Here is a 24078-nt window from a genome sequence, read left to right on the forward strand (position 1 = left end):
AACCACGACTAATATGAGTCATGCCGGGGTGATGTAGACCTGTAAGGAGGTTCTTCTTACACAAACTCCAAGGGTCATGGTGGTATGAAACAAGCTACCCAGCCATGTTATCGAATCGCCTCCTCTCACTTGTGACTTAGACTCTTCTGTTTTACTGTAAAGACGATGGAGTTACCTCATTAGGTCTATAGAGATCTGCATGGAGTACTGACATACACAAGACATGATGGATGGAGTAATACCTTTATTCCTTTTTTTCCTTTTTTAAATTGTATAATGTTAGCATGCCCAAAGGGGTTGGGCAGCCAGTTGACATTGGACCCCTAGAGGTTTTTTTTCCCCTTACTAAGGAGTTTTGGGTTCCTCTCCTCCGTTGTCTTCCGGTCTTCTGTTCTTTATTCAAAACAAGTATGGTCACTTGCTTTGTTAAGCACCTTCGGGCAACCTTGTTGGGAAAGGTGCTATATAAAAATACATTGAATTGAATTAGCATTAGGTCTGTCAATCTAAAATAATAATCTGACAGATATGAATACATGTATGTATACTGAGAGACGCACTTGAAGCAGCATCACTAGTTCAAGATTAAAGTTTTAGTAACAGTCCAGAATTTCTTTCCTTAAAGTTTACAAAGTGTCTTCAAATCACAACATGAAGTGAAGTCCCTTTGCAGGTGGTGTGCATCACATTTTCTGCTCATACCCCAACCACTTGCCAGCACATGTACAGTACCTGCAGGAGAAAAGCAGTTTATCAGAATTCTAAGGTACCTTTAACAGGACCCTTCCATGCTGTGAAAACAAGTGCCAGATCTGAGCTATGCTTTTTGAATCATGTGGATAGGTCTGGAAGGCAAAAATTCACTTTCCTTTCACTGTTTTCTGAGCTGGTGGACAGAAGGAGACAGCTTGCGCTGGTATGGGCAACGTTCAGCACTAGTTCAGGGTCCATAGGTCCGTGAAGTGACTACAAGCATGAATGCTATCAAATATCAAGTAATATGGAAAAACGGGTTTCACGAATCAGGACAATGTGTTGTTTTTTTTTGTGAACCATGCTATAACATTCTTCCTACAGTACAAATTTCTTAGCAAAGTATGGTACCATGGTCTTCAGGTTCCTCATTTGGATGTGATTGGGACCCTTTGTGACCAGTTAGATAAACAGCAAAATGTCACTTTGCATCAGTGCAGTACTATTTACAGTTGAAAAACACCCCTTAATAATGTAAAAATAGCATTAGACACAGGAAGATGCCCCTCCACTTGCTCATATATGCTTTTAAAAAACACAGTACATGTGCTGTACAGTACTACGGATATGGCGTAAATGTATTCTGGTGTCGTTTTGATTAATGAGTCATACTTGACTGACTGTAATGCAGTTTAGTGCATAGTTGCATAGGCACTAAATTACCTCATTAGTGACCTGCTTAGGCACAGAGGATGAGGTGATTTAACCTGTTGAATGTCAACCCCTGTGAAAATCAATGACGGTTAATCGAAGAAGGCAGCCAATACGCCTGGCTAACGAAGGGTCAGATGTCTTTGTGCCATTGGTGTGGTGGAGACTGAACTGCCAGCTGCCAGCAGTGAAGTCAAATCTTCTAGAGCGATGAGTCAAGATCTTGCATGATAGATGGGAAGGTCCAGGTGTGGTAGTGTGGGCTGAAGTGCCATGTTGCTACAGGGATTAATGGCCTCTGACTGAATGGTGCAGCATGGATCAAGTCATGGGACTTCATTTATTGCCATTCCTGTGGGGTCGACCTCCCCACGTCCTCTCACTGCTGGTGAGTGTGAGAGAGCGATGCTGCAGATGCCCAGCTTTACCAGTCTGAGGCCCATTCATTGTGAGGCCTCCAGGGCTCAGAGACCAGTGAACAGCCATGAGCTTGCCTGGGCTCTGCGAGAGGAAGGGGACACAATCCCACAAGTCAGCACCTGCAACCTGGTGCAAAGCACGAGTCCTAGATGTACAGTATGGCTTGTGCTGGCTGTGTGTGCTCCAGCCGGCGCCTTTTACAGTAGAACCCTGGTGAGGAATTAGGTCATGTCTGTTCCATAACATGCCGATATACCTGCTATAAAAAATATTGTCTCCCTTATCCGGATGATTGTTTGGAACATTTTGAAGTTATAAGTTAATGCATTTCTTTGGATTTTAATTCCCCATTTATGTTCTGAAGGTGGAGAGGTGGTGGGGAGAGGAGATCGTGTCGGGGGATTCTTCACTTTGCTTTACTTTTTCCAAACTGAAAAAGAGGTAGTAGAAATCCATAGCCTTTTAACTACTGAGCTCAAAAAATGGTCATGTGCACAGTAAATATTTTTAAGGAGCAGCAGCTAATTGGTTTTAAGGAGCCGGGATGCATCACATGTAGGTCGATTGGAAGACTATTGAGATTTTAAACTTTAATAAGTTTCACAAATATCACGCTGCAGTTTGCTTAAGATTATGAAAAGATTTCATTCTACTGATGCCATGTGCTCGCTTTCTGGCCTGTCTTTGCAAATCTGCGCTACATATATTTTCCAGGATTACAACAATAACTGCATATTTCATATTGGACCTAATTTGCCTTTATTAAACTGATAAAATGCTAACACATTAAATACATTTGCCAGCATGATGAAAATTTAGGGTTATTGCATTTTATGATTTTTATATTATTCAGGCAGGCAATTTTTCATTTAAATAAGATAGGCCTTGCCATCATTTCTTAATTATTTCAGCCATTCCCTTTGCAAAAAAAAGGGTCACTTTCCCTACTCACGGAAGACATATTCTTATTAAACTAATTTACCTACATGCAAATTTTTGTCATTTTTACCTCATTAACTATTTATCATAGACTTAAAAAATATATTCATGAAGGAGAGGGTAGCAGCCTGATGGAGCTGAAACTAATATTTTGCAACTCTAATGATTTTTTGCATCCTTAATTAGATAGAATAAGGTTGATATGATTAGGTCAGGATGTAGTGTTTTTCATTAAAAATACATTTCAGAAACTGTATTCGAATATGCCCTTGCAATTAAATAATGAATCCAGCGTGTTTCTTATTATGGACCCAATTAATATCCGGGGAAAAGGATAATTTTAATAACAATGGTCCACAAGGCCATCATTAGTAGGAAAGAAAACGACAAAAAAAAATAGGTACATCACAGGTACATTTATGACAAGCTCAGAATAAAAGTGATGCATAATTGAAGGTGAAAAATATCATTAAAACTTTCAAGCATTTGAATACTGTATGTCCAGGATTTATTATTGCCATTTGTTAAATATTATTTTAAAATGAACTTGTAATTAATAACTAACGTTTTTTACAACATTTTTAAGACCTTGTGTAAAAATATTGTAAAGACATTTAATATCTGCTAATGAAATCAATTGTCTCAAAAGTACCATTTTGCTTAAACAATGTAAAATGTGAATCGCCATCTTTCGCACTAGGGAAGGTGATCGAGGAGTTATTGCAAAATTTTAATTTCCAAAATTAAAATTTAAGGAAGACCCAGAATAAGGCTACTCAAGATCAATGAGAAATTGGTATCTGCCAGTAGGACATTATATCTCCAATGGTCTTGAAAGGATTTGGGACACAAGCACCTGGACTAGATTAATGGAGCCTACTCAAATCATCTGCAACTTACTAATGACATAGTTAGAGTTGCATCTACATCACAGCAATGCAAGTATAAATTGAAGAGCTACAGTACATGAAAGTATCATTTAAAGATCTGAAAATGAGCCAGACCAAAGTGAAAGCTGTAGTGACTAAACTTGCTTGAAGAAGCAAAGAGCATCACGTTAGAAGAGGTCAACAGTTCAGGTGTTTTTTAGGCAAGCTAACATTATCATCTGAAAGCCAGATGTCTGAAATAACCAGTACAGCCAAAATAATAAGCTGTGCTTTATAGGATTAAGAATAATTCTTAACAGGTAACCTGTGACGAGAACATTAGGTCATCTATCCTGTTCACTTCATTCTGAGGATCTCATCATCCCATTTCTCGGAAGAAGACAGTTAACCAATATGCCTGTGTAGCTTGTTTAAAACTTTCACAACCCTCGACAGGAAGAGTGAAATCCTGTGCCATAAGAGAAAGTATTTGACCGCGTGCCAACTTTGCTAATGTATGGTTGCAAATCTCTAACCTGAAGCGAAATAAAGAAATAAAGAACTACAGGTGACCTAAAGAAGCACATGGGCTCATGAAAAATAAAGCAGAAGAAGAGGGAAGTTGACTGTGGTCCAAGCACGGAGTCTCGGACATCCAGGCAAAGCCAGTGAAACTCACCTGGCAAACACAGAGCCAGAAAAGATGGACCATTGTTGGACCAATGATCCTCCTGGACAGCAGAAATCTGCACACACTCCTGAAAACAGTTTGCTCTTAGGTCTTCATCCATAAGGCACTGAGAGACCCATAAGGCTATATATTAATGATGATGATGATGATGATACTTGTAGTATTTATTTTATAAAGTTCTGTTCATAACATGTCGTCACATACCAGTCAAGGTAAAAAACAAAAGAGAGAGCTTTAAGGTGAGGAGTCAGTGTCCCTGACTTCTTCAGCAAGAACATTTTACAACAAAGGGCTTTGGAATTGAATGACTGTGTAGCCACAGCAGCTGGTTATGGGGCCACACCAGTCTAGCTCATGCTTATGGGACACATTTAGAAAAAAAAAATCTGAAATGCAACCGAGAGACCATTAATTAAAAACCCTCTGTGAAACTCTTTGAAAGCATAGGCCAACATGGTTATTCCAGAGCAAATTTTGTAAAAACCCTTTTTTTTTAGTGCGTACACAGGATGGGATATACTGTAGAGCATTACTTTTTTGATGCAAATGATGCTGATTTGGAAAGAGTAAGAAATTGTATCAGTTCAGTCCTTCCAGTCAAATGCATTTGACTAATGCGCATCTTACAAACAATTTGCTTACCTTACAGTATATCTCAGTTAGCTGCAGATGCCACCCTTAATATATTTATATTTCACAGTGGTTAAATTAAATTGCTCCTACATCAGCTAATATTTAGCCATTGCTAAATTTCCTATATTTTAAGCTCAGTCTCAAGTACAAAATTATATTCAGGTTCTATAATGAACACATTAATTATGTAAAAGCAGTGATGCAGATGGACCTAATTAATTGTCTGCTGTCACCTTCTTGATTACTATACCTGGAAGGGAGGTGTTAATTTCTATAATACTTAAGCAGGTATGCAAACTGTTTTGTCAGAACATTTCGACAATGATGGAGGAGCTGTGCGGTTAACAGTAATTTTTGCAGTAATTCATAAGAAGTTCCTTTGACATGTGTTAATAGCAGTTGATTGCCCTCAAGATGTTTTCACAACTGAAGTCTGCCACTGCCGCATCAAGGTTTGCTCAGTCGCACAGTTTTCCTTCCTGCGTCTAGATAATTTGTGACCAGAGGCAAACTTTTGGAAATCCAGGTTGGTCGTGAAGAATCCGTCGGGGTAAATCTGTCGTCGTGGAGATGGCGCAGGCTGGCGCGGCGATGAGGAGCAGGCACCCGGGGTTCCTGTCACTCTAAAGCAAGCAATCCTTCTCGGTGATCCCCAGCCGGCAGGCCTCTCCAATCCACTTCCTCCCCCGAATCGGATCTGTGCGCGCCCCTGCCTTCAGAGGTCATGCACTGGCAGAGAGGATTCAAAACATCAAGCACAAACTCCTGGAGAATTGTGTACTGAAGTGAGCTACAGTATCACCCCCCACCACCCAAAAAAAAAAGAAACTATTGATCACATAAGCATAATCTCCAGTGTGGGTAATATGTTTGATTGACACAAGGCACGTACTGTACTTTATTAGGCACAGAATTGAAAATCTTTTGATATACTGTAAATGTACAAATTTAGAAATATAATTTATAACATTTAAATATGCTTTATATTTGAGTAATATTTTACTTACTGTGCTAGAATTAAAATAAGGTTAGTACTGTATATTTCTAATTATTATTATTATTATTATTTAAAGGTTTTAAAATATTTGTTTCCAAATCACTTTGTTTCAAAGTTTTAACCAATATGTGTGGGTTGGTAAGTGAGGACTAACACCTAGAGCAGATAGGTAAGTCCACCATGGCTTTTTGGCCAAGGGCTTATCCTTGTTAGGTTTCTAGTGTACGTACAATATAAATAGAAATATCTTATCACCATTATTCTTTATTGACAAACAATGGATATTTAATTTGCATCATAACTTAATGCTATTGTAGTTTGTTAAAGAAACAAATGTTATATCAAAACAAGACACTGAAATATGTGCTTTAGCACATTTTGGCCTGTCTTTTATATAACCAATGTTCCCTTAGCACATTGATAAAAAATCACAGACAAAACCGTGTAAATGTAATGCATAAATATTATTGGTTTACCACCCTAACATGTTATTAAATAACGTTGTTAACCGTTTTTTAAATTCAGATTTTGTCGGGTGGACAAAACTGTGATAGATAAGCATTAAACAAAAGAAGAAGAAAAAAAAAACGTGGCTCTCCTACACAGCGGCTGTGTGAATGAAAGGCTCAATAAAACGTAAAGTGAAATTGATGAGGAAACGGCCAACACTGTTCCACTCCATCACAGGCACGGGGCCAGCTTGTGACTAGAAGGGAAGACGCGCAGCAGATGCGCTGCCTGACTGCAAGCGATGGTCCCACCCCTGGAAAGGCATCGGGACAGAGCACAGAGGACAGAGCTGCTCACCCCTGGTAGGGGAGGGGGTCAGCAGAAGGTGTCGCCGCTCCCGAGGTGCAGCTCCAGCCCGAGAAGGGCTGCGCGCTCACATCAGAGCCGAGCCGCTCCTTCAATCACAGGGGCCATTAGTGGACACTGCCAGGAGGCGCCAGGGCCCGCGGCCACAGCCGCAGCGTGGGAACGCCGCGTCAGAGCGCTCGATATGGGGGGGGGGGGCACGTGCTGGGGTCTGTGGAAAGGTCACGGGCTCTTGTGGGGGGGCGTCCTGTGTGAAAACAATGTGGCAGGGCCCGTGGTTGAAGCCCACCTGCAGCCACGCGCCCCGGCCTGGGTCCCGCATCGCCTCCCAGACTTGTCTCCTCCTGCTTGTCCTTTCACATCAGGGGGGTGATCTGAGGACAGCCCTGCAGTGGGGCGTGTGGGGCCAGCAGGTTCGGAGCTCTTTTAATTCAGGGCAGGAGCAAATAAACCCCAGACCCCCAGAAATTTTGAATTTAAGGCAGACGGAAAGATTTTCATTTGGAATCTAAGTTTGAAAGAGAGATGTCCATTTACTAATAGTCTTAACATAAGGTATTGATTGTATTTGGAAGGCCTGCTGCTTGTTTATTTTCACTGGTGCAATCCCATGAATATCATTTAACACCAACAGAAGCAAATACCTTTTCTGGTATTTTTTTTTCTGCTGGCAAATACTAAAATTCTACATTATTCCTTGGAACTTTCTCGTGAAACAAAATCTTAGATTGCAGAGAGTTCATATCTTGGATTACCTTAATGATCTCTTCATTAATCTGAATGAGACTCTGGAAAGTCACCTCGTAAGAGAGAATAGATATGTCTTTCAGCAGTGCAGAGCAGGAATCAAGAGTGTCATTTTGTTTGTTTTGGTTTTTTTTAGTCTCACCTAATAAATTAAAATCGTATAATACCTCTAATGGACAGATATCTATATTAATGTAAGGTAAATACAGATCCATATATTAAGTGATAGATTTTACTGAACCCTGCTTCAGTGATTTCTAGTATGGCCTTTTAATTTCACCATAATGCATAGCATGACTTGTCAGCTGTCAAAACACACGCAGCTGTAAGCCCGTCTATTGGAAGCATCTGTTACCCTGCTGAACTTCTTCTCACAATCCATGGCTCCTATGGATTCTCAGAGCACTTTGTTTGCCACCCGTAATACAAAACAGAAGGAATAAATTGTATTGTCGGCGAATGAATGAGCGGTCCATAGCTGCACATAGAGGGAATGGGATCTTTTTCAGAAATATCTAATTCCACTTGTGTGAGGTTTTCATCCTCCGTTCTTTCTGACTGTAGCCCTCAAAGACAGAAGCAATAATCCTTTATCAGACTGAAAGGAAAATGACACGAATTGCACAGTATTGGCACAGTAACTGTCAAAAACCAAAGGTATAGCACGGCATCCATTTTAGCCCAATCGCTCTCAATCTGATTTTAGATACATTACGGCAAGAAGCATAAACTTTACTCCCACTACACTTTACTGTAGCAGGTTATGATAGCAAGAGTCTCATTAGTGGGTTAAATGACTAATTGGGCATATCAGTAGCTCAACTTGGTGTCATTCAATTACCGGTGACATTGTGATTAAAAATTTTCCCAAATATCACTTTTTTCAGTTCTTATACAGGCTTCATATACATGTTTAAGGAAATAGAGACCAGAGTTTCATTCTTTAGCTCTGATCACATGCAAAAGCCAAGACAGCACTCATTAACAAAGCCTGACCCCAAAGCCATTCAGTTTCACTGCAGGCAGTCGGCTTCAAATTGTGACGACGGTTGGGTCTTCAGGGCAAAGTGGCAATCGAAAGACAACATCATCTATAATTATAAAATATCCCAAACTCTTTGTTTTCAGTGTGTAAGAGAAGCTTGGTTCTGTGTGAACATCCTTATCCAAATTATACTCCTCCTGAGTCGCATATGTGAGTAGTTGTGGCAGAAAATAAAAAAACAAAACAAAACAATGGGCAAACATGTTGGAGGCATGGCTCCTTCTGAAGGTGAAGACTTCTCTCTGCCTTAATCAAAGAGCCATCGCTGTACCTTGTGGGTCAAACCGTGACTCTTGGCGAAGGAAGTGTGATGCTGGTTTCTCCGCACTTCCACTCTTTAATTAAGATGCCAGATGGAAAGAAAGGCGCACCAAGATTTTCTTTGTTGCCTAAAAGTTCTTCAGATTTTTCTTTTTACAAGGGTCATCGGTATAAAGTGCCAAGTTTATAACAAATGTGTTCATCTAATTAACGCGAATAAGCAAGATCCTGTGGCCATGGGCACCTTGTGCATCTAAGGATAGATAGAATATACAGTATGTGGGGATGGTACTGTATTAGTAGGGCTCTTCATTTGCGTGTGTATATTCTCCCTTTAACAACAATGAGAGGTCACAGAGTCATTCCTAGATCCCATTTTAGTGAAACGCAATGGTTAGCCTCTGAGTTTGGGATATATATTACTAACTACAATGATTTTAATCCCTGTTCTTGTGATTATTATACACTGCATACTCTATATCTCCATTCGGCCGAGAAGAGCATTTGTCTGGACATCTTGTTTAACTGCTAGCAAACATTGATCCAGAGCCATGAAAAACCCACTCTGGGGTCTAAGGTCAGCTGTGAAACTGTGGGATGAAGACACAAGTTGAGGGGACCCTGGCATGAATGATCAGCACCATTTGTAAACTCTCCTTGAGGAACTGAGGGAGCTAAATGCTCACTGGCTGTGATATTAAGCAAGAAGCAGCTCAGGCCTAGATTTGTAATGAGCAGAGTTTTGGCGTTTTGAATGGGGGAAATGGAACTGCCTCATGATAAGTTTAAATGGATGTCTCCTAATTAAACTTTTTTAATTCAATTAAAACACACGCTACACAGCTTTCAGTTGACAGCACAACCTTTCCCCGACCGCAGATTAGACACATTCTTTGGTGACCTCAGACGGTTCTTAAATGCCATGAGCTGACGAGTTAAGGTTTTGATTTAGCCCGAGCCTGAAGTGTGGTACTCCTCAGCCCTGCTGGGGACTGTAAAGCGAACCGATTTAATCAAGATTGAGCTCCCTGGGCCTCAGGAAGGCAAAAAGGATTCAGCTGGGTCACTCTGAGAAATGATTGGCCATTTTCCCCAAGAATGGTTCTCAGTATTTGCTCCTCTTTGTAATCAGCTCTGAGAACAGAATAAGGACTCTACTGTATTAAACACTTCTAGAACCCTGGTCTTTATATAAGGAAATATATTTTCTGCTTGTATTTACCTTTTTTCCGTCTTATAAAAAAGTCTTTCATGAACATGCATGCGATCTGCCATTTTTCCATTTAAGCAATATAACTTGCTCATTCCACTCTCCCACTTTGGAATCGCCATTCTCTTTGCCAGTCTACATCTCCTCCCCAATTGGGATTCACCATACGTCTCTCAGCTTGGCACCAACCTTCGCGTTCCCTCAGGAGGAGGAAGGACAATTCGTGACACCTTGAGAAAAACCCCTGCTGAGCAGCTGCCTAAACTCGCACCTCATGACCTTTGGCATGACGGGGTTGGATGGAGCAGAAAGCTACTAAGGCTGCTGGCTCACATGTCCCCAGGCTCTTGGGTGGTCGCAGTCGACCCCGTCAGCCCAAGTTCAGTTAGATCTGGACCAAGGCAGGTCTGAACGAACAACGCCTAGATTGTCGAGTCCAGCCTGCACCCTGTGCGGGTGTGGCTGAAGGAAAGAAACGATTGGTGAAGTCAAATCCTGTAGCTCCAAAATCTCTGGCTTCAGCTCACTGCAGGCTGAATTGTACTGTATCTTTAACACCAGAATATTTAGATTTATGCTATCCCTAGCGACGAACTGTATTTCTCACGTCTGATGGCTGAGTGATGTTTTTTTTTATTGCTGCTCACCTCTTCTTATGACAGTGCAGCGGTTTCTGTGACACAGGCAGTCATTTCAGGGATCAGGCCGTTCTGATTCTCGCATTTTGTGGTCCTTAGAACCTTTCCCAGGTACCACGTTTCGTGTAGGGCGCCTCAGCGCTGTCTAACCTCCAGGCACTGCGAGGTTACGCACAGGTAAATGCTTTTAACTTCTGAGCGTCTCTGGCCCGCTTGCCGCAGTTCTGAGTCGCAGGATTAGGGGCAGAACTGCCAGGGTAGAGAGCTGTGCTGCCCATCTAGATGGCCAAGCCTCTCTGTTAGACTGACACATAAATAACCTACTCTGTCCCCCACCCAGGCAAATTCAAATGCACCTGTCAACTTGATAAAGCACTCGCCCGCAGGGAAGCATTGTTTACATTTTCACTCCAGTCTTCAGAAAAGTGAGATTCTAATTATTTTCCCACTGTAAATTAAAGCCAAGTGGGACAGAACTGAAACCAAAAGGATCCCAGCGGAAACCTGCCGCTATACATAAATTGCGTTTAGGGAGAAAGATGGGGGTGGGTGGTGTTGAATAGGCAGGTCAGCAGCTTTTGTCTTGATGTACAGGGGAAGAAAGGAAGGTGAACTGTTGTACAGGCTGGGCTCTGTGTCTCGTTTGTTGTGCTCATTGCATACAGTCTTCAATTGTTCAGCCAACTGGAATACATTATATCTAAATTTCATACATAATAATGTGCCAAAATTGCATAGCATTGTTTGTCATTTCAGTGACTTGACAGAATATATTTAATTAGCCCCAGAGAGCATGCAAATCGAAAGTAAAATTAGAATCAACGGAAACTTGGAGTGGGGCTGATTTGGAGTCTGGAGTAAAGATATCGTTTGTATCAATCAGTGAAGAATTAATGCAACAATGGTGGCTCTGTCAATGCCTTATCAGTGCCGTCCTGGAACTTGGCCAAAGGATTTAACTTTCATTCAACAAGCTGCAGGTGAAAAGATTCTCAACTGCCTAAAGTCTTTTTTTTTCCTTTTCATAGAAATAAATAGCACACTCCCGCTTCTAAAACCTGTTTCAGATTTTACAACTAACTGTAGAAATAAAGCTGATAATTAAAAACAAAATTCATCAGTGGAAAAACATTTGCTTATCCTAATGAAAATTCTTCCGATTTTTAGGGTTTTTGTTTGTTGAATACCAAAAACACAGCAGTAAAAGCAAAATTTCTTCAGTTTTTTTTAAATACATTAATTTGACCTCTTTGTGTTCATATATAGTGCATGCAAAACTGCATGCTTATACTTGTCTTTATAGATACCAAGGCCATCTTAACTGGTATGCAGAGTAGTCTGGTATTATTTTTGTTATGTGCCACATTTTACATTTTTCATATTGGCTTATATTTTTCATATTGGCCAATAAGATGCACAGTCACTAGTTGTGACATTGCAAAACGTTGTCTTTGATTGCTAAATGCATTTTGGTAGATAATGCAATTCAAAAGAATAATGGCTGATGCCTTTGTATTATTGTGCAGAACATGATTGGCTGTTACTGCACTTATGTATTTCCAGTAATACCTTCAAAAAATGAAGTGGGTCCCCTCCTACATGTAAAGCTCTTTGAGATCCTTTGGGATGAGAAACTCTATAAAAATTAAATGAATTATTTTTATTTTAAAATAAAACACTTAATTCTATGCAGAGTGATCTATTTTGATGTTAATAATTCTCCAAGGAGTACTGGTTTGCTCCCCTCATCCACAAAATGAGACAGATATGCACTGTATCAGATTTCTAAATGCAGCACTAAACTATAAATCCAGGGCAGATTGTGTTGGAATTAGGTTAGCTCACTTGAATCCTATCTGTTTTACCCACAGCTGGTCTCTCTAAAATACAGAGGCATTGATTCTAAATCAGCCACATCACTTAGTGCTATCAAATGGAAGAATGAAAAATGCTCTTAAGCAGCCAGAAGCCCCAGTTCTATGAGTATTTTATTTAGCTTTTAAAACATATACAGTACTGTGTTCAATATGGGCATTTCTAGTATTTTATTGTAGTGAAAAAATAAGATTATTTTGTAAGGGATATCAAAATCAGTCACAAAATAAAATTAACAAAATTTATAGACAAAATTCCTCTTTTCTGCATACACACATTCATTTAATTTTTCCACGGTAGGAAAATGTACCCAACAACAATTTCGCTGAGACTATTTCAGAAACTTCAAACAGTGTTTTGTTGTATAATGCAGATCAAAACTGTTGTTTCAGATGGCCGTGAACTACTGTATATGGATAAACCTGTGACTTTATTTTTCCATTCATAAATTATTCAATAGATATTTAAATTAAAAATCAATTTTTTTATCTGTCCTAGACTTGTGTGAGGGGGGTGGGATATTACAGTATGTATTTTTTCAGCATACAACAAAATCATCATGTATGTGTTAAAATTTAAAGCAATATATCTACAGCATTTAGTCAATAATGAATTAATGTAATGTCATATGTATTCTAAGATAATACATTTTACTTTCTGGCTTCTGCCTGTGCAAGTTTCATTGTTTTAGTGCCTTTCCTTTGCCAGTGTTACAATGTTAAATAGACATCTACCACATGCAAGTTAGGGAGCTTAATCCTTACTTTACTGGTTAAGTGAATAGCACATTAGTTCAAAGAGACAAGAATTTAGGCTTTGGAGACCTTTTGGGTTCTTTTGCGTTTTTGACCTCTTCTGATTCTCTGATGTTTACAAACCATACAAGAGGCCAATTTTTAGAGGCTGAATATTTTTAAGGAGTGTCTAATTATGTGTGGTAATGGTTCATGTACGCTAATGACCCAAAGTTGTGCTTTAAGTAGCCATTTAGGTCATTAAAGAAATCAAAACGTTGGTGCACAAAATTAAGTTTCTCCTTAACCATGACCTACTATGCTGTTTCTTTGAAGATGTTTGCTTTTATAGTGATCCAACACTTGGCTTTTCTTAAAGAATCATAATTACTAAACCAATTAGAAGGTCATCTTGGATTCGTAAACATAAAGATTTGAAACTTCCTCATCCTTTCAACCTCTCTGAGCCAGCCTCATGTGAATGTAGACATTTAAGAAACTCGGAGAGCAATTTACAAGTTAGTGACTCACACTTTAATTAAGCAATGTTCTGAACCCATCAGAATGCAAGCCTGCCTCTGCTTGTCTCTATTGTGAGTGAGTCAGTATTCATAATCTGTTTTTATTCTGGAAGATGATTTTCAGTGAGGCGTTATTGTAAGTTGTGATTGCATTTTGTGGTTTCTTGTCAGGTAGAAAGATTGCAGAGATAGGGCCTCTTAAGTTCCTGGTGTGGTGGTTGATTAGTTCACCTTTAAACACCGAAGCAAGCAGTCATGAAAGTTCAGCTGTCTCTTATGTGTGAGTTTTTTTATTCCTCAGTGAATCAATCTCTAGTTTTACCTGCAAACAGGTTACTCCAAAGGTTATTGAGTTGATTCAAGTGAGCATCTAATATATCAAATATCAGGGAAACAACATGGTCTTAATGCATGAATGATTTCAAGTTACATGACCTATATAACATGTTATATGCTCTGTTTCCTTTGACTGTTTTCTTAATAGATGAGTGAAATACATTCCAGGTACAAGAGCTTGAAATGCACCACAAATAAACACCAGGAAAACTAGAATTGCTATTATATACAGCGAAAATAAAGAAATGTGTGAAGACAGCCTGTTGTTGTAGAAAAGTCAGAGTTCCTGAAGTGTATTTTAGGGAAAAAAAATCCAGATAGGAAGATGTTGATTCTTATATTATAGATTAAAATGTTTAGAAATTAAAATAATGTTTGAAACTCTAATGCACAGCAGGTGAATTCCTTTACAACTAAATGTGAGACTTTCTTTCAAAATGCACCCTGTGAGGAAGTTCAGAGCAACTAATGGAATTACAGTTCACAACGTTTCACTTTGGACAGTAGAAAGATCAACAGCCCTGTTTCCCTTTCTTTTCTTTCTGAGCTTTAACGGTCTTGAATGCTGGTCTCAGGAGTGATCACTCGGGGGTTAACTGTAAGAAGTGAGCGTGTATGTGCAAGTGAGTGCAGGTACTCAGCTCAGCCCTGCCTGTTATTCTCCGTGCGTTGCTGGTGTTTAGTGAGAGTCCTGGCTGGTATGACAAGCCCTTGACAGTTCCTAATTAAAGTGGATGTTGGGGGGTGGGTGGGTGTGGGGTGGCTGGATGTGGGGGGTGTTTTGTCTGTCTCACTAGGTGGCAGTGTATGACTACATCTGGACCAAAGACCCCTCAGCTAGCTGTGACACCTCCAGCTGTGACCCCCAGCGTCGCTCTGAAGCCCCTGGATTGCCAGCTAGCCAGGAGGAAATCAGCACGCATGTGTCTGTCTACACCATACACCTCAGCGGGCTCCGAAAGCCGTATCGGCAGTTCCTCAGAGAGCCTGACGGGGCCATCGTTGAGGTACGGTTTCCCCCTGGGCTGAAATCGGCTTTTCTGAAAATTGTCTGTGTCTGTGGTGCCTCTACTGAGCTTCTTCCCAGCGCTGTTACATCAGCAAGTACAAAAGAAATCCAGCTGCTCTTGGGCACTCCAGTATACGCAGCTCACTGGTTCCTTTCAAGCTCTGTCACTTTCTGCAGGGGGCCAGAGTGCCACCCAGCAGGGCCAGGGTAGGAGACACAGTGACGAACAAGCCAGGCCCGGCGCTGATAGCTCCTCTCCTACAAGCTACTGCCATCAGAAGGATCTGTGGCTTTTTAAAAAGAAAACCGAAAACCTGCAAGACAACTTTGGAAATATGTTTTTTAATAATAGTTTGCAGCATAAATTATACAAGACTTCTTTAATAAGCTACTGTATGGACACAAATTCCCTGTTTTTGTTTCCTCATGACTTACAGTTAAAGGGAACTGTGGCTGTGAATTGTTAAAACATTAAAAGCTGTTAAAAGTCATTTTAATATCATATCATATCACAGATGGTGAATTTCCAATTGTTTGGAATGAAGTGGGTTTTATGCCCACTCCTACTGTACATAGTGTTTCTTAAACATATAGTTTGACTATCAAATTAATCCTGATTTTATTTTTCTACTGAGAGGAAAAATACATCTGGAAAGATTATTTAATAAGCTTTTAGAGACCTGCAATGAAAGCTAATGTCTTTGCAAATTCTTTTTATTGTCATAACAAGCAATAAGTGTCTTCTAAAAAATAACAGTGAATTTTCAAAGCAACCATCTAAACATCTCTCCTTTACAACATTTACAGAAATTTCCATTCAATGCACCTGCATTAAGATAGAAATGACATAAATGCAAAACATTAAAATATGCCTTACGTAAGGGTGTCTGCTAAGCAAGTGATGATAAAAATTCTTACTACTCTAATATTTTATCACAAGCTAAACTCTAAACACTTCAAAAGTAATTTTAGATGTAAAATGTGGATGCTTACAAGCTATCAACATTTTTAGCTTAGACTTGCTGTTGGTACATTAAAATATAATATATAAAATCCCATGTTAGTCCCTTTTATAAGGGAGCAGCATGGACATCACAACATGTCAAGTCACTCTTAAAAGACTATAACAGCAACTGCATCTTTTTTTCCCAAAACAACACTAACAGTAATATCTCTGTACTGCTTCCAAGCAGCTTGCATTTCTTACTTCATGGGAAAAGGCTCTTTACATATTCAACCTAATTCGCTTCAAAATTCTGTATGTACTGGCTTTATGTATATACTGTAGGTACATACAGAATAACCAAAGGGCATTTACAGCACTCTGAAGTACATTTGAGATGATTTTATTACTGTTTTATATAATTTTCAAAGGAATATAAGATAGAAGCTGTATACAAACTGGTCTTCAGATTTAAGATGACAGCTCCTCTGAGAGAAATAACATTGAGGTGTTTCTGCCTTTGAACAAAGAACCCTGTGTTGCAGGTTCTGAGTGTGAAATAACAGTGCCTGTGTTGTACTGTACTCCAGCCTAATATTTCTGCAACGTGAGTGCAGTATTTATAATGCTTAAAAAACACATGTTCAGCCTTTATTTTTGTCCATCTGCAAAATAAAGTTGTGAAAACTTGTGATTTAATAAGAATGTCATTCAGTTGATTATGATGAGATATTATAAATTAGCCAGGTATAATTTCATTCAGTAAAAGTGAAGTGAAGTGCTTACAGTTATAGGAAGGGAAAAGAAAGAGCAGGTTCCTATTACTGCAGTGTTCTTAAGCTTGCTCCTTGATGATGCTCTCTGAAAAGGTGAATTGTGTTTGCTGTAGGAACATTGGCTGCTGACACTAATTGATAATGTCTTAACCTACAGTTACATATGTCTGATACTAAATATGCACTGTACTAGATTACATCTCTTTTTTGTGTGCAATAATAGTTTTTAAGCTCCCCATTTCTCAGTGCAGTTCGCAACCTGAAATGGCTGCACAAATGACACATGCTCAGTCTCTTGTTAACACTGTCTTCTAATAGTGGCTTGTAATTTCTATGCCCAGTTCAGTCTTCACCTCGTCAGATTCTTCAGCCACCCATTTCCTACAGTAAATGCTTTATCCAGTTCAAGGTCCTGGGGGAGCCAGAGACTATCCAAAGGGCACAAGGCAGGATACACCCTGGATGGGACACCAGTCTATCACAGGGCACACACAGACACACACTCACCCTGGACAGGACGCCAGTCCATCACAGGGCACACACAGACACACACTTACCCTGGACAGGACACCAGTCCATCACAGGGCACACACAGACACAGACACTCACCCTGGACAGGACGCCAGTCCATCACAGGGCACACACAGACACAGACACTCACCCTGGACAGGACGCCAGTCCATCACAGGGCTCACACAGACACACTCACCCTGGACAGGACGCCAGTCCATCACAGGGCACACACACACACACTCACACAAGGGCCAGTTTTTTCTTAAACCAGTTAATCTACTAGTATGTCTTTGGGCTGTGGGAGGAACCCAGAACACCCAGAGGAAACCCGCACAAACACAGGGAGAACATACAAACTCCACACAGATAGGTCTGAAATTAAACCTAGACAGCTATGCTACAGTATGCACTGTGCCACCGTTCTGTCCCTCATCAGATTATACTTTTGTATTATACATTGTTTACAATGAACAGTTATCTTTTTGTCTTACAAGAAATACATATTTCTTGGCCACTATTTTTTTTTATAAAAGGCCCTTTACATGCTGTACTGTTCTTAACAACTAGCAGCACAGCTTTCAAACCATTTTGCTCTAGTGTAAACATTTACTCCACTTTTCTGCCTCCCATGCAGGCTCCACTTAAAGCTGCTTTATTTTAGCTGCCTTGTTTAGCAGATCTTAGGAATTTCTTAAATTTGTCAGTAATATTTGGGTTTCACTATGAGGGTTATTTTTTTAAAGCACAGAGAGAAATGACAACTCCCTCCTCTATTTATCTCTTTTCAGGTTTGTGTTTTTCTATGTATTTTTTCTCCTAGGCTAACCTCTCAGTGTGTATGCCCTAAAATAGACGCTGGCAGGCTGTGCTACATAAACTGCTTCACGTATGAGTGTTCTGCAGCATATGGGGTGCCTAGATTTGTTTGTGTAAAAGTTCCATAAAAAATGCACAACTAAAGCTTGAACAGCTTGAATATTAGCTTTCAACAAATTATTTATGGGTTGCTTAAAAGCTTATTTTATAAGTACCTACAACACTGTGCTATAAACACAAGACAGACATTTATTTCACTTTTCCACAGGTTTTAATAGGCTTATTTTTTCGTTTTCATTAGCAGCATTCGGTGAATCCACATTAAAATATTGCGTTGGAATAGTTAGCGCACCACAGAGTATTAAAGCATTTGACAGTGTCTGTTCATGAGAAGACTGAATTGGTGTTGGGTTACTCTTGTTTGTAATGATAATACTATATGATATGTGCTGGTGAACTCATAAATAATTTATACATTATCAGGCAATGATGATCAAAAGTTGAAGAAATAATTCTGATAATCTGTTTACAGAGTGAAGCAAAAATTAAAAAAACTAAACTGTGAGAATAAAGTAGTGAATAACTATAGGATGAGGGGGGTATTTATTTTATAGCTTATGCTACAGTACCAGATTTTCCTTTAACAAAACATTTACAAAACAGAACAATCTGTATCTTAAAATGCAACCTGCTTAGATCCATGCAGGGTATAACACATGCTTTTTAGAAGAACTTCTGACTGATTTTAGCAGTATTTCTGACTAATTGTTGAATTCATTTAGAATTTTAGCAAAACTAGTTAGCAAAACTGAAGGTTTTTTATATTGTGTTTCATCTTATTTGTATGATAAAATGAAAGAAACCGAGATTTTTATATTTTACTAACTCACTGGCATGAGCATTAATAGTGTTCTTTCCAAAAGGTTTCCATGACTCAGCTTTGCAGATATCCAAATTAAATCATGCTTGCCAATACTGACCTAATTTATATTTTGAATAAAAATTAACCTTTAAAAAATACCTTACAGCAACACTAATTGACAAACTACATCAATTCTGTTTCTGTTCGTATTTTATAATTACTGTGTGGTACACTCGATTGGAACTTGAAAGCATGGTTCATTTGTTTTGAGGTCACTACAACCCTTCAGACATAAAGAATAATTTCTTACACAACTAAGTTCTTCATTTTTTTTGTTTGACTAATTACCATTACACTGACCTTTATTCTGGACATAACATGGATTGATTAAGTTATGTGCCTGTCTGGCAGAGTTACTTTTTGGGGGCTCTTATGAAATATGCATTATAAAACATTCCCACAGGTTTCTGTTTTCAAAATGTGATGTCTTTGAGCTGCACAAAACACAGCAAATACTTGTAAATGGGTGATTGAATTGTCTTTACGGTTCTTTTGTGACTTTCTGCACTCATAAGCATCTCCATTGTGGCACATTGTTTGCTTCGTACTACATTACAGTTTCTACTCAAATTCCCCGCTTTAAGGGTTAAATAGATTTTGACAGGACTCTTATAGTCCCGTGCCTCTTCAAGCACTCTTTATTCCAATCTCCTGTAATACTTAAGCCTTAAAAACCAATCCTCTTCTTTCTGTGCATGACGATTGAAGAGCCCTAACTTGTTTCTTCTGGATAGTGTGATTGTTCCCGGCCCGCAGTTTTCGCTGTTGAAAGAGTTGTGCTTTCAGTTTCATTAATCATTCGGAATCGCACTGCAGAAAGCATCATTTGGGGAAAGTGATTAGGAATATTAAAGAAACGGGAAGCTAGACACTTAAGTTATGGTATTTGGGACTTGATTAGTAGGTGAAGTTAAGTGTTGTTGTTGCTGGAATTCGTGCCTGAACACTCAGAACTGTAGGGCAGTCAAAGGTCTTTTCTACCACTCTCAATTCCCTGTGCGATTCAAGTGTCTCTTGAGCGCACTTGAAACAGTGATTTTAATCACTCTTGTCTCGTAGCCCAGTGACATCTGGGAATGACACATGGCATCAGCTGATAGCGTGTTTAATAATTGTCCCATTCTAAAACGGAATATGCTTCTATGAACCTGTATTTGACAATGAAATGATTACTTTGGGCTGTCTTTAAAGGTACCTGGTGACGCTGGTGACATGGGGCTTCCTCTCTGTGAAGTCAGCCCCACTGTGCAGAATCTGGCCGGCGATAAGGCCGCTGGTGAAGGGTCGTCGTCTACACGCCAGCTGAGGGGCAGGAAGAAGAAAGCTGAGTGGCGTGAGTGTAGCCGCGGGAAACAAAGTGCGCGTTCTTTCCTCCTGCGGCCAGTCCGATCTCCTGGGAAGCCTCCACGTGTCCGAGAGAGATGAGATGGCACAGGAGGGTTTATCAGCTTTCCTCAGGCTTCAGCACACAACCTGTCACCAATGGGCGCAAGATTGGCGGGCAAAAAGAATTTGCTATGCCAGGTTTTACAAGTTGTTTTTGATCTAGAAAGATGGCTCACCATTCACCTTTCGCGGGCTGAAAGGTCTGTAAGTCCCTTGTTGTCTCACTCAGTGTTGTGTTCAGACCGTCATGTTTATATACTGTTTGTTTTTTCTTTGCAGCTTTAGTTTCTAACTGTTCAAAAGCATGCAAGTCCTACAGGAGGTTTTGTTTATTTTTTCAATGAAAGAAAGCCTAGTGTGAAATCAGTTCTGCTAAAAACAAATGGTAATTTTATGGTCATTTACAGCAAACTTCTCTTTTTCTGTAGGATCTCCGCGAGTTGAACCAGCTGGAAGAAGTTGGTGTGATTCAACTGCTGTCAGAAAACTATTCAATCACTGACACCCAGCATTGAAGACTCCAGCAGCCGGGAAATCTACTGTACATTTTTCACCTTCTTCAAGCTCAGTATTTCAAGTCAAATTATTTATTTCCAGAAAGATTCGGAAGTATTTTCAGTAATATCACTGCAGATATCTACCTTTAAGTAATTAGGTAACCAAGAAACTGAAGAAAATACTGACAGGTATTGGGATAAATAACAAACAGCTGTAGTGAATGAGGTTATTGAAGCCATTATGATGCAGAATGAGTTAAGTGTCCCGTTTTACAGGATTGTTGTGTAAACCATAATGAAACTTACTGTATGGAGAAGAAACTTAAATGTTTTATATTAGAGCAATTAATTACCCAATAAACAATGTAAATTAATGATTCCATTAGAAAATTAACTAGGGTCATTAGGTCTTCATTGCTGCCCCAACAAGATGAAAAATGAAGATTCTAAAAGTCACTAATCAGAGGGAGTGATAAAATATCAATATTGGGCTCACATTAAGCTGGATAATATTCAGGCTGCTTGATTTGTATTGAATATGTGTCTGGTGGCTGGAGCTTGCTATAATGAACTAGCCCACAAATCACAGCTTAATGGGAACCTACTTATACATATTGCTTAATTAAAGGTTGTGAGCTTATTAACATGTGTCTTTGGCATTGAGCACTGGGGATGTAATCTGTGCAAATAGGACCAGGTTGTAAAGGTTTTATAGATAGCCTATCATATTAAACTCATAGCTTAATCCAGAATCTTAATAACCTGTCATTTTCATTGATGATGGTTCATTTTATAGATGGTCATTACAGCCAAACTTCTTGAGTAGGAACCCTTCTGGGACTCTCATGAATAGTCCTCATTATCTTATACTTTTGGAATTAAAGTTTTCTTGCTGTGTATAAACCACTGTGGTCATAGCTTCAGGGTTGAGCAAAGTGAAATATACATGGCTTTGGATGTGTTTAAAAATACCCCGATGACAAAATAAAGCCCACTTGAGCCGTAAAGTTGAATTCCCTGTAAAAACAGAATGTTCAGCTCCTTTAATAGATGGATAAATAAATACACTATAAACACACCCACTATAAACACACCCACTAAAGCATTCAGTCAGATTATTCACCGGATGAATAGAAAGTACCCCGTATGTGTAGAAAATGTGAATCGTTTTGTCTGCTTATACAGTATCCACTGCATTTACCTTCTTCTTTCAATGAGATGCACAAGGTCTGTGCTTGGACTCTTCTCTGGAGTACCTGTGACATTTTAAAGGAAGACTAATAGAGCAGAAGTCCAGTATGGGGCTTTCTATATCAAATCTTTTAACTCTCCCTCTGGTGCAATTTCAGTTCAATGCACAGTGGCACCGGATATAATGTGAACAGTGTGTGTTGTTAATGACCGAACAATCGTAATTAAACCTGTTCCAGAGTGAAGCAGACTTAGGGCATACAGTATGTTCTGAAGTCCGTTTTGTTCGGAAACAAAAAAGTTTGTACACTGACCTTCTTCAAATGCAGATTAATAAGGAAAGAACTTTCAGGTAATTATTCCCTACTTTTTTATCATGCAACCAAAAAAAATTAAACCCAAAAGGTTTGTGTTATGAAAGGAGTGGTTTAGATAGATTAACCTTACTGATAATGTTGCACTACAGAATCAGCCATATTTCTTAACATATTTTCATTCCAGATAAATCATCCATTGTCGGAGTTGTCTTCACTTTTTCAGGCCAGCAATATGTCTTTTCAGTTTTTTAAAGCACAGCATTGTGGCACTGAGCTTCCCTTTTCACAACCTGTTGTGTGGCTCCTACACAAAGATAGAGACACGCCTTTATTTGTGTTTCATGATTTTTAAAGAGATATTTATCAGTCACATTGGTGGAGGCAGGGTCTGTTCTTGTCTCTTTTTGAAACACCAACTGCAGGTCTTCAGAGAAGGCTGAATTATACATTGGTGATTTTTGAGGTTGTTTAAGCAAAAAGAGTCACGTTGTGTTGTGTGGGCATATTGATGCTAGGATACAAAAACAAGCCCAGAGGACAGAGGCTTCTTAAAAACCATCAGCCTACTGGACATTTTTGTTATATTGAATTATACAGGGGCGCCGTATAAATGGCTGCCCCTGCGCTCTGACCCCCAGCTTCTCTCCCTGTCTGTGTGTCTCATGGAGAGCAAGCTGGGGTATGCAAAAAGAAAAATTCCTAATACAAGAAATTGTATATGGCTAATAAAGTGATCTTATCTTATTAAATTAAATATTTATATATTTGGTTAATACTTTAAATGTTCAGTGGTTTTTAACAGTGGTATGGAAATATAGAAAACAACATTTGTTATTTAAAACGTACAATATTGTCAATAACTGATATCTGGGATATTCAAAATTTGTACAATTAATCTTCATTCTCTGTACATTTTATCAGCAAAAATAAACAAATCAAACAAAAGGTACTGATCATTTTTCATCTTAAATTATTATTTGTTACCTAATCATCTCATATCTACAGGACAATTTTCTCAGCAGTTAATTTTTACTTATGGAGAGAAAAAAAATTAAGGAACAATACTGTATTTTATTTGTTCATGACGACTGTATCATTTATTCACAAGATTCCCCTTTTGTTTCTTGGGCAATGTGGAGCAAAACAGAAAGACAGCACTTCTGTGCGTGTGGATTCTCCTCAGCCCTTAAACTGTATCTAGCTGCCTCCTTTAAAACAAAGGGGGAAGGAGAAGATGGTATTCTGAAGATTCAAATATTTTATTTCAAATGACAAATAATATTTCAATATAATTGAAATTTAAAATGAATTTCCCACCAGCTATTATGTTTGAAAATGGCCTTAGGTCCCTTCTTCACTGTTGCTGATTTAACAGAACAATTTTTTTTTTTTTGCACTGCTATCATTTAGAAACCGCAACTTCTGAAGTTAGGGCAGACACATGCATACTGTAGCTTCTTCCTCAGGTCGTAGCCACAGCTCAGAAAGAATAATAACATTAACACATTGCTTAATTCTATATTAACTTACCCTTCGGCTTTTGCAACTTACATGTTGGAGACTTTGCTTTTT

At 39.1% G+C, this 24078-nt stretch overlaps 1 protein-coding gene across 1 annotated transcript in view; it reads left to right on the forward strand.

Annotated features, from left to right (window-relative positions):
- Positions 1-21003, forward strand: part of ofcc1 (orofacial cleft 1 candidate 1) — a 129242-nt gene extending 108239 nt beyond the window's left edge. Inside the window, exons 22-24 of the mRNA XM_088918171.1 lie at positions 14934-15143; positions 20307-20448; positions 20930-21003. Of these exons, the coding sequence (XP_088774297.1) occupies positions 14934-15143; positions 20307-20448; positions 20930-21003 (426 nt within the window). The remainder of the gene's footprint in view (positions 1-14933; positions 15144-20306; positions 20449-20929) is intronic.
- Positions 21004-24078: the final 3075 nt, after the last annotated feature.

Source organism: Atractosteus spatula, chromosome 6 (genome assembly GCF_055471065.1).
Source record: "Atractosteus spatula isolate fAtrSpa1 chromosome 6, fAtrSpa1.hap1, whole genome shotgun sequence".
NCBI classification, from domain to species: domain Eukaryota; kingdom Metazoa; phylum Chordata; class Actinopteri; order Semionotiformes; family Lepisosteidae; genus Atractosteus; species Atractosteus spatula.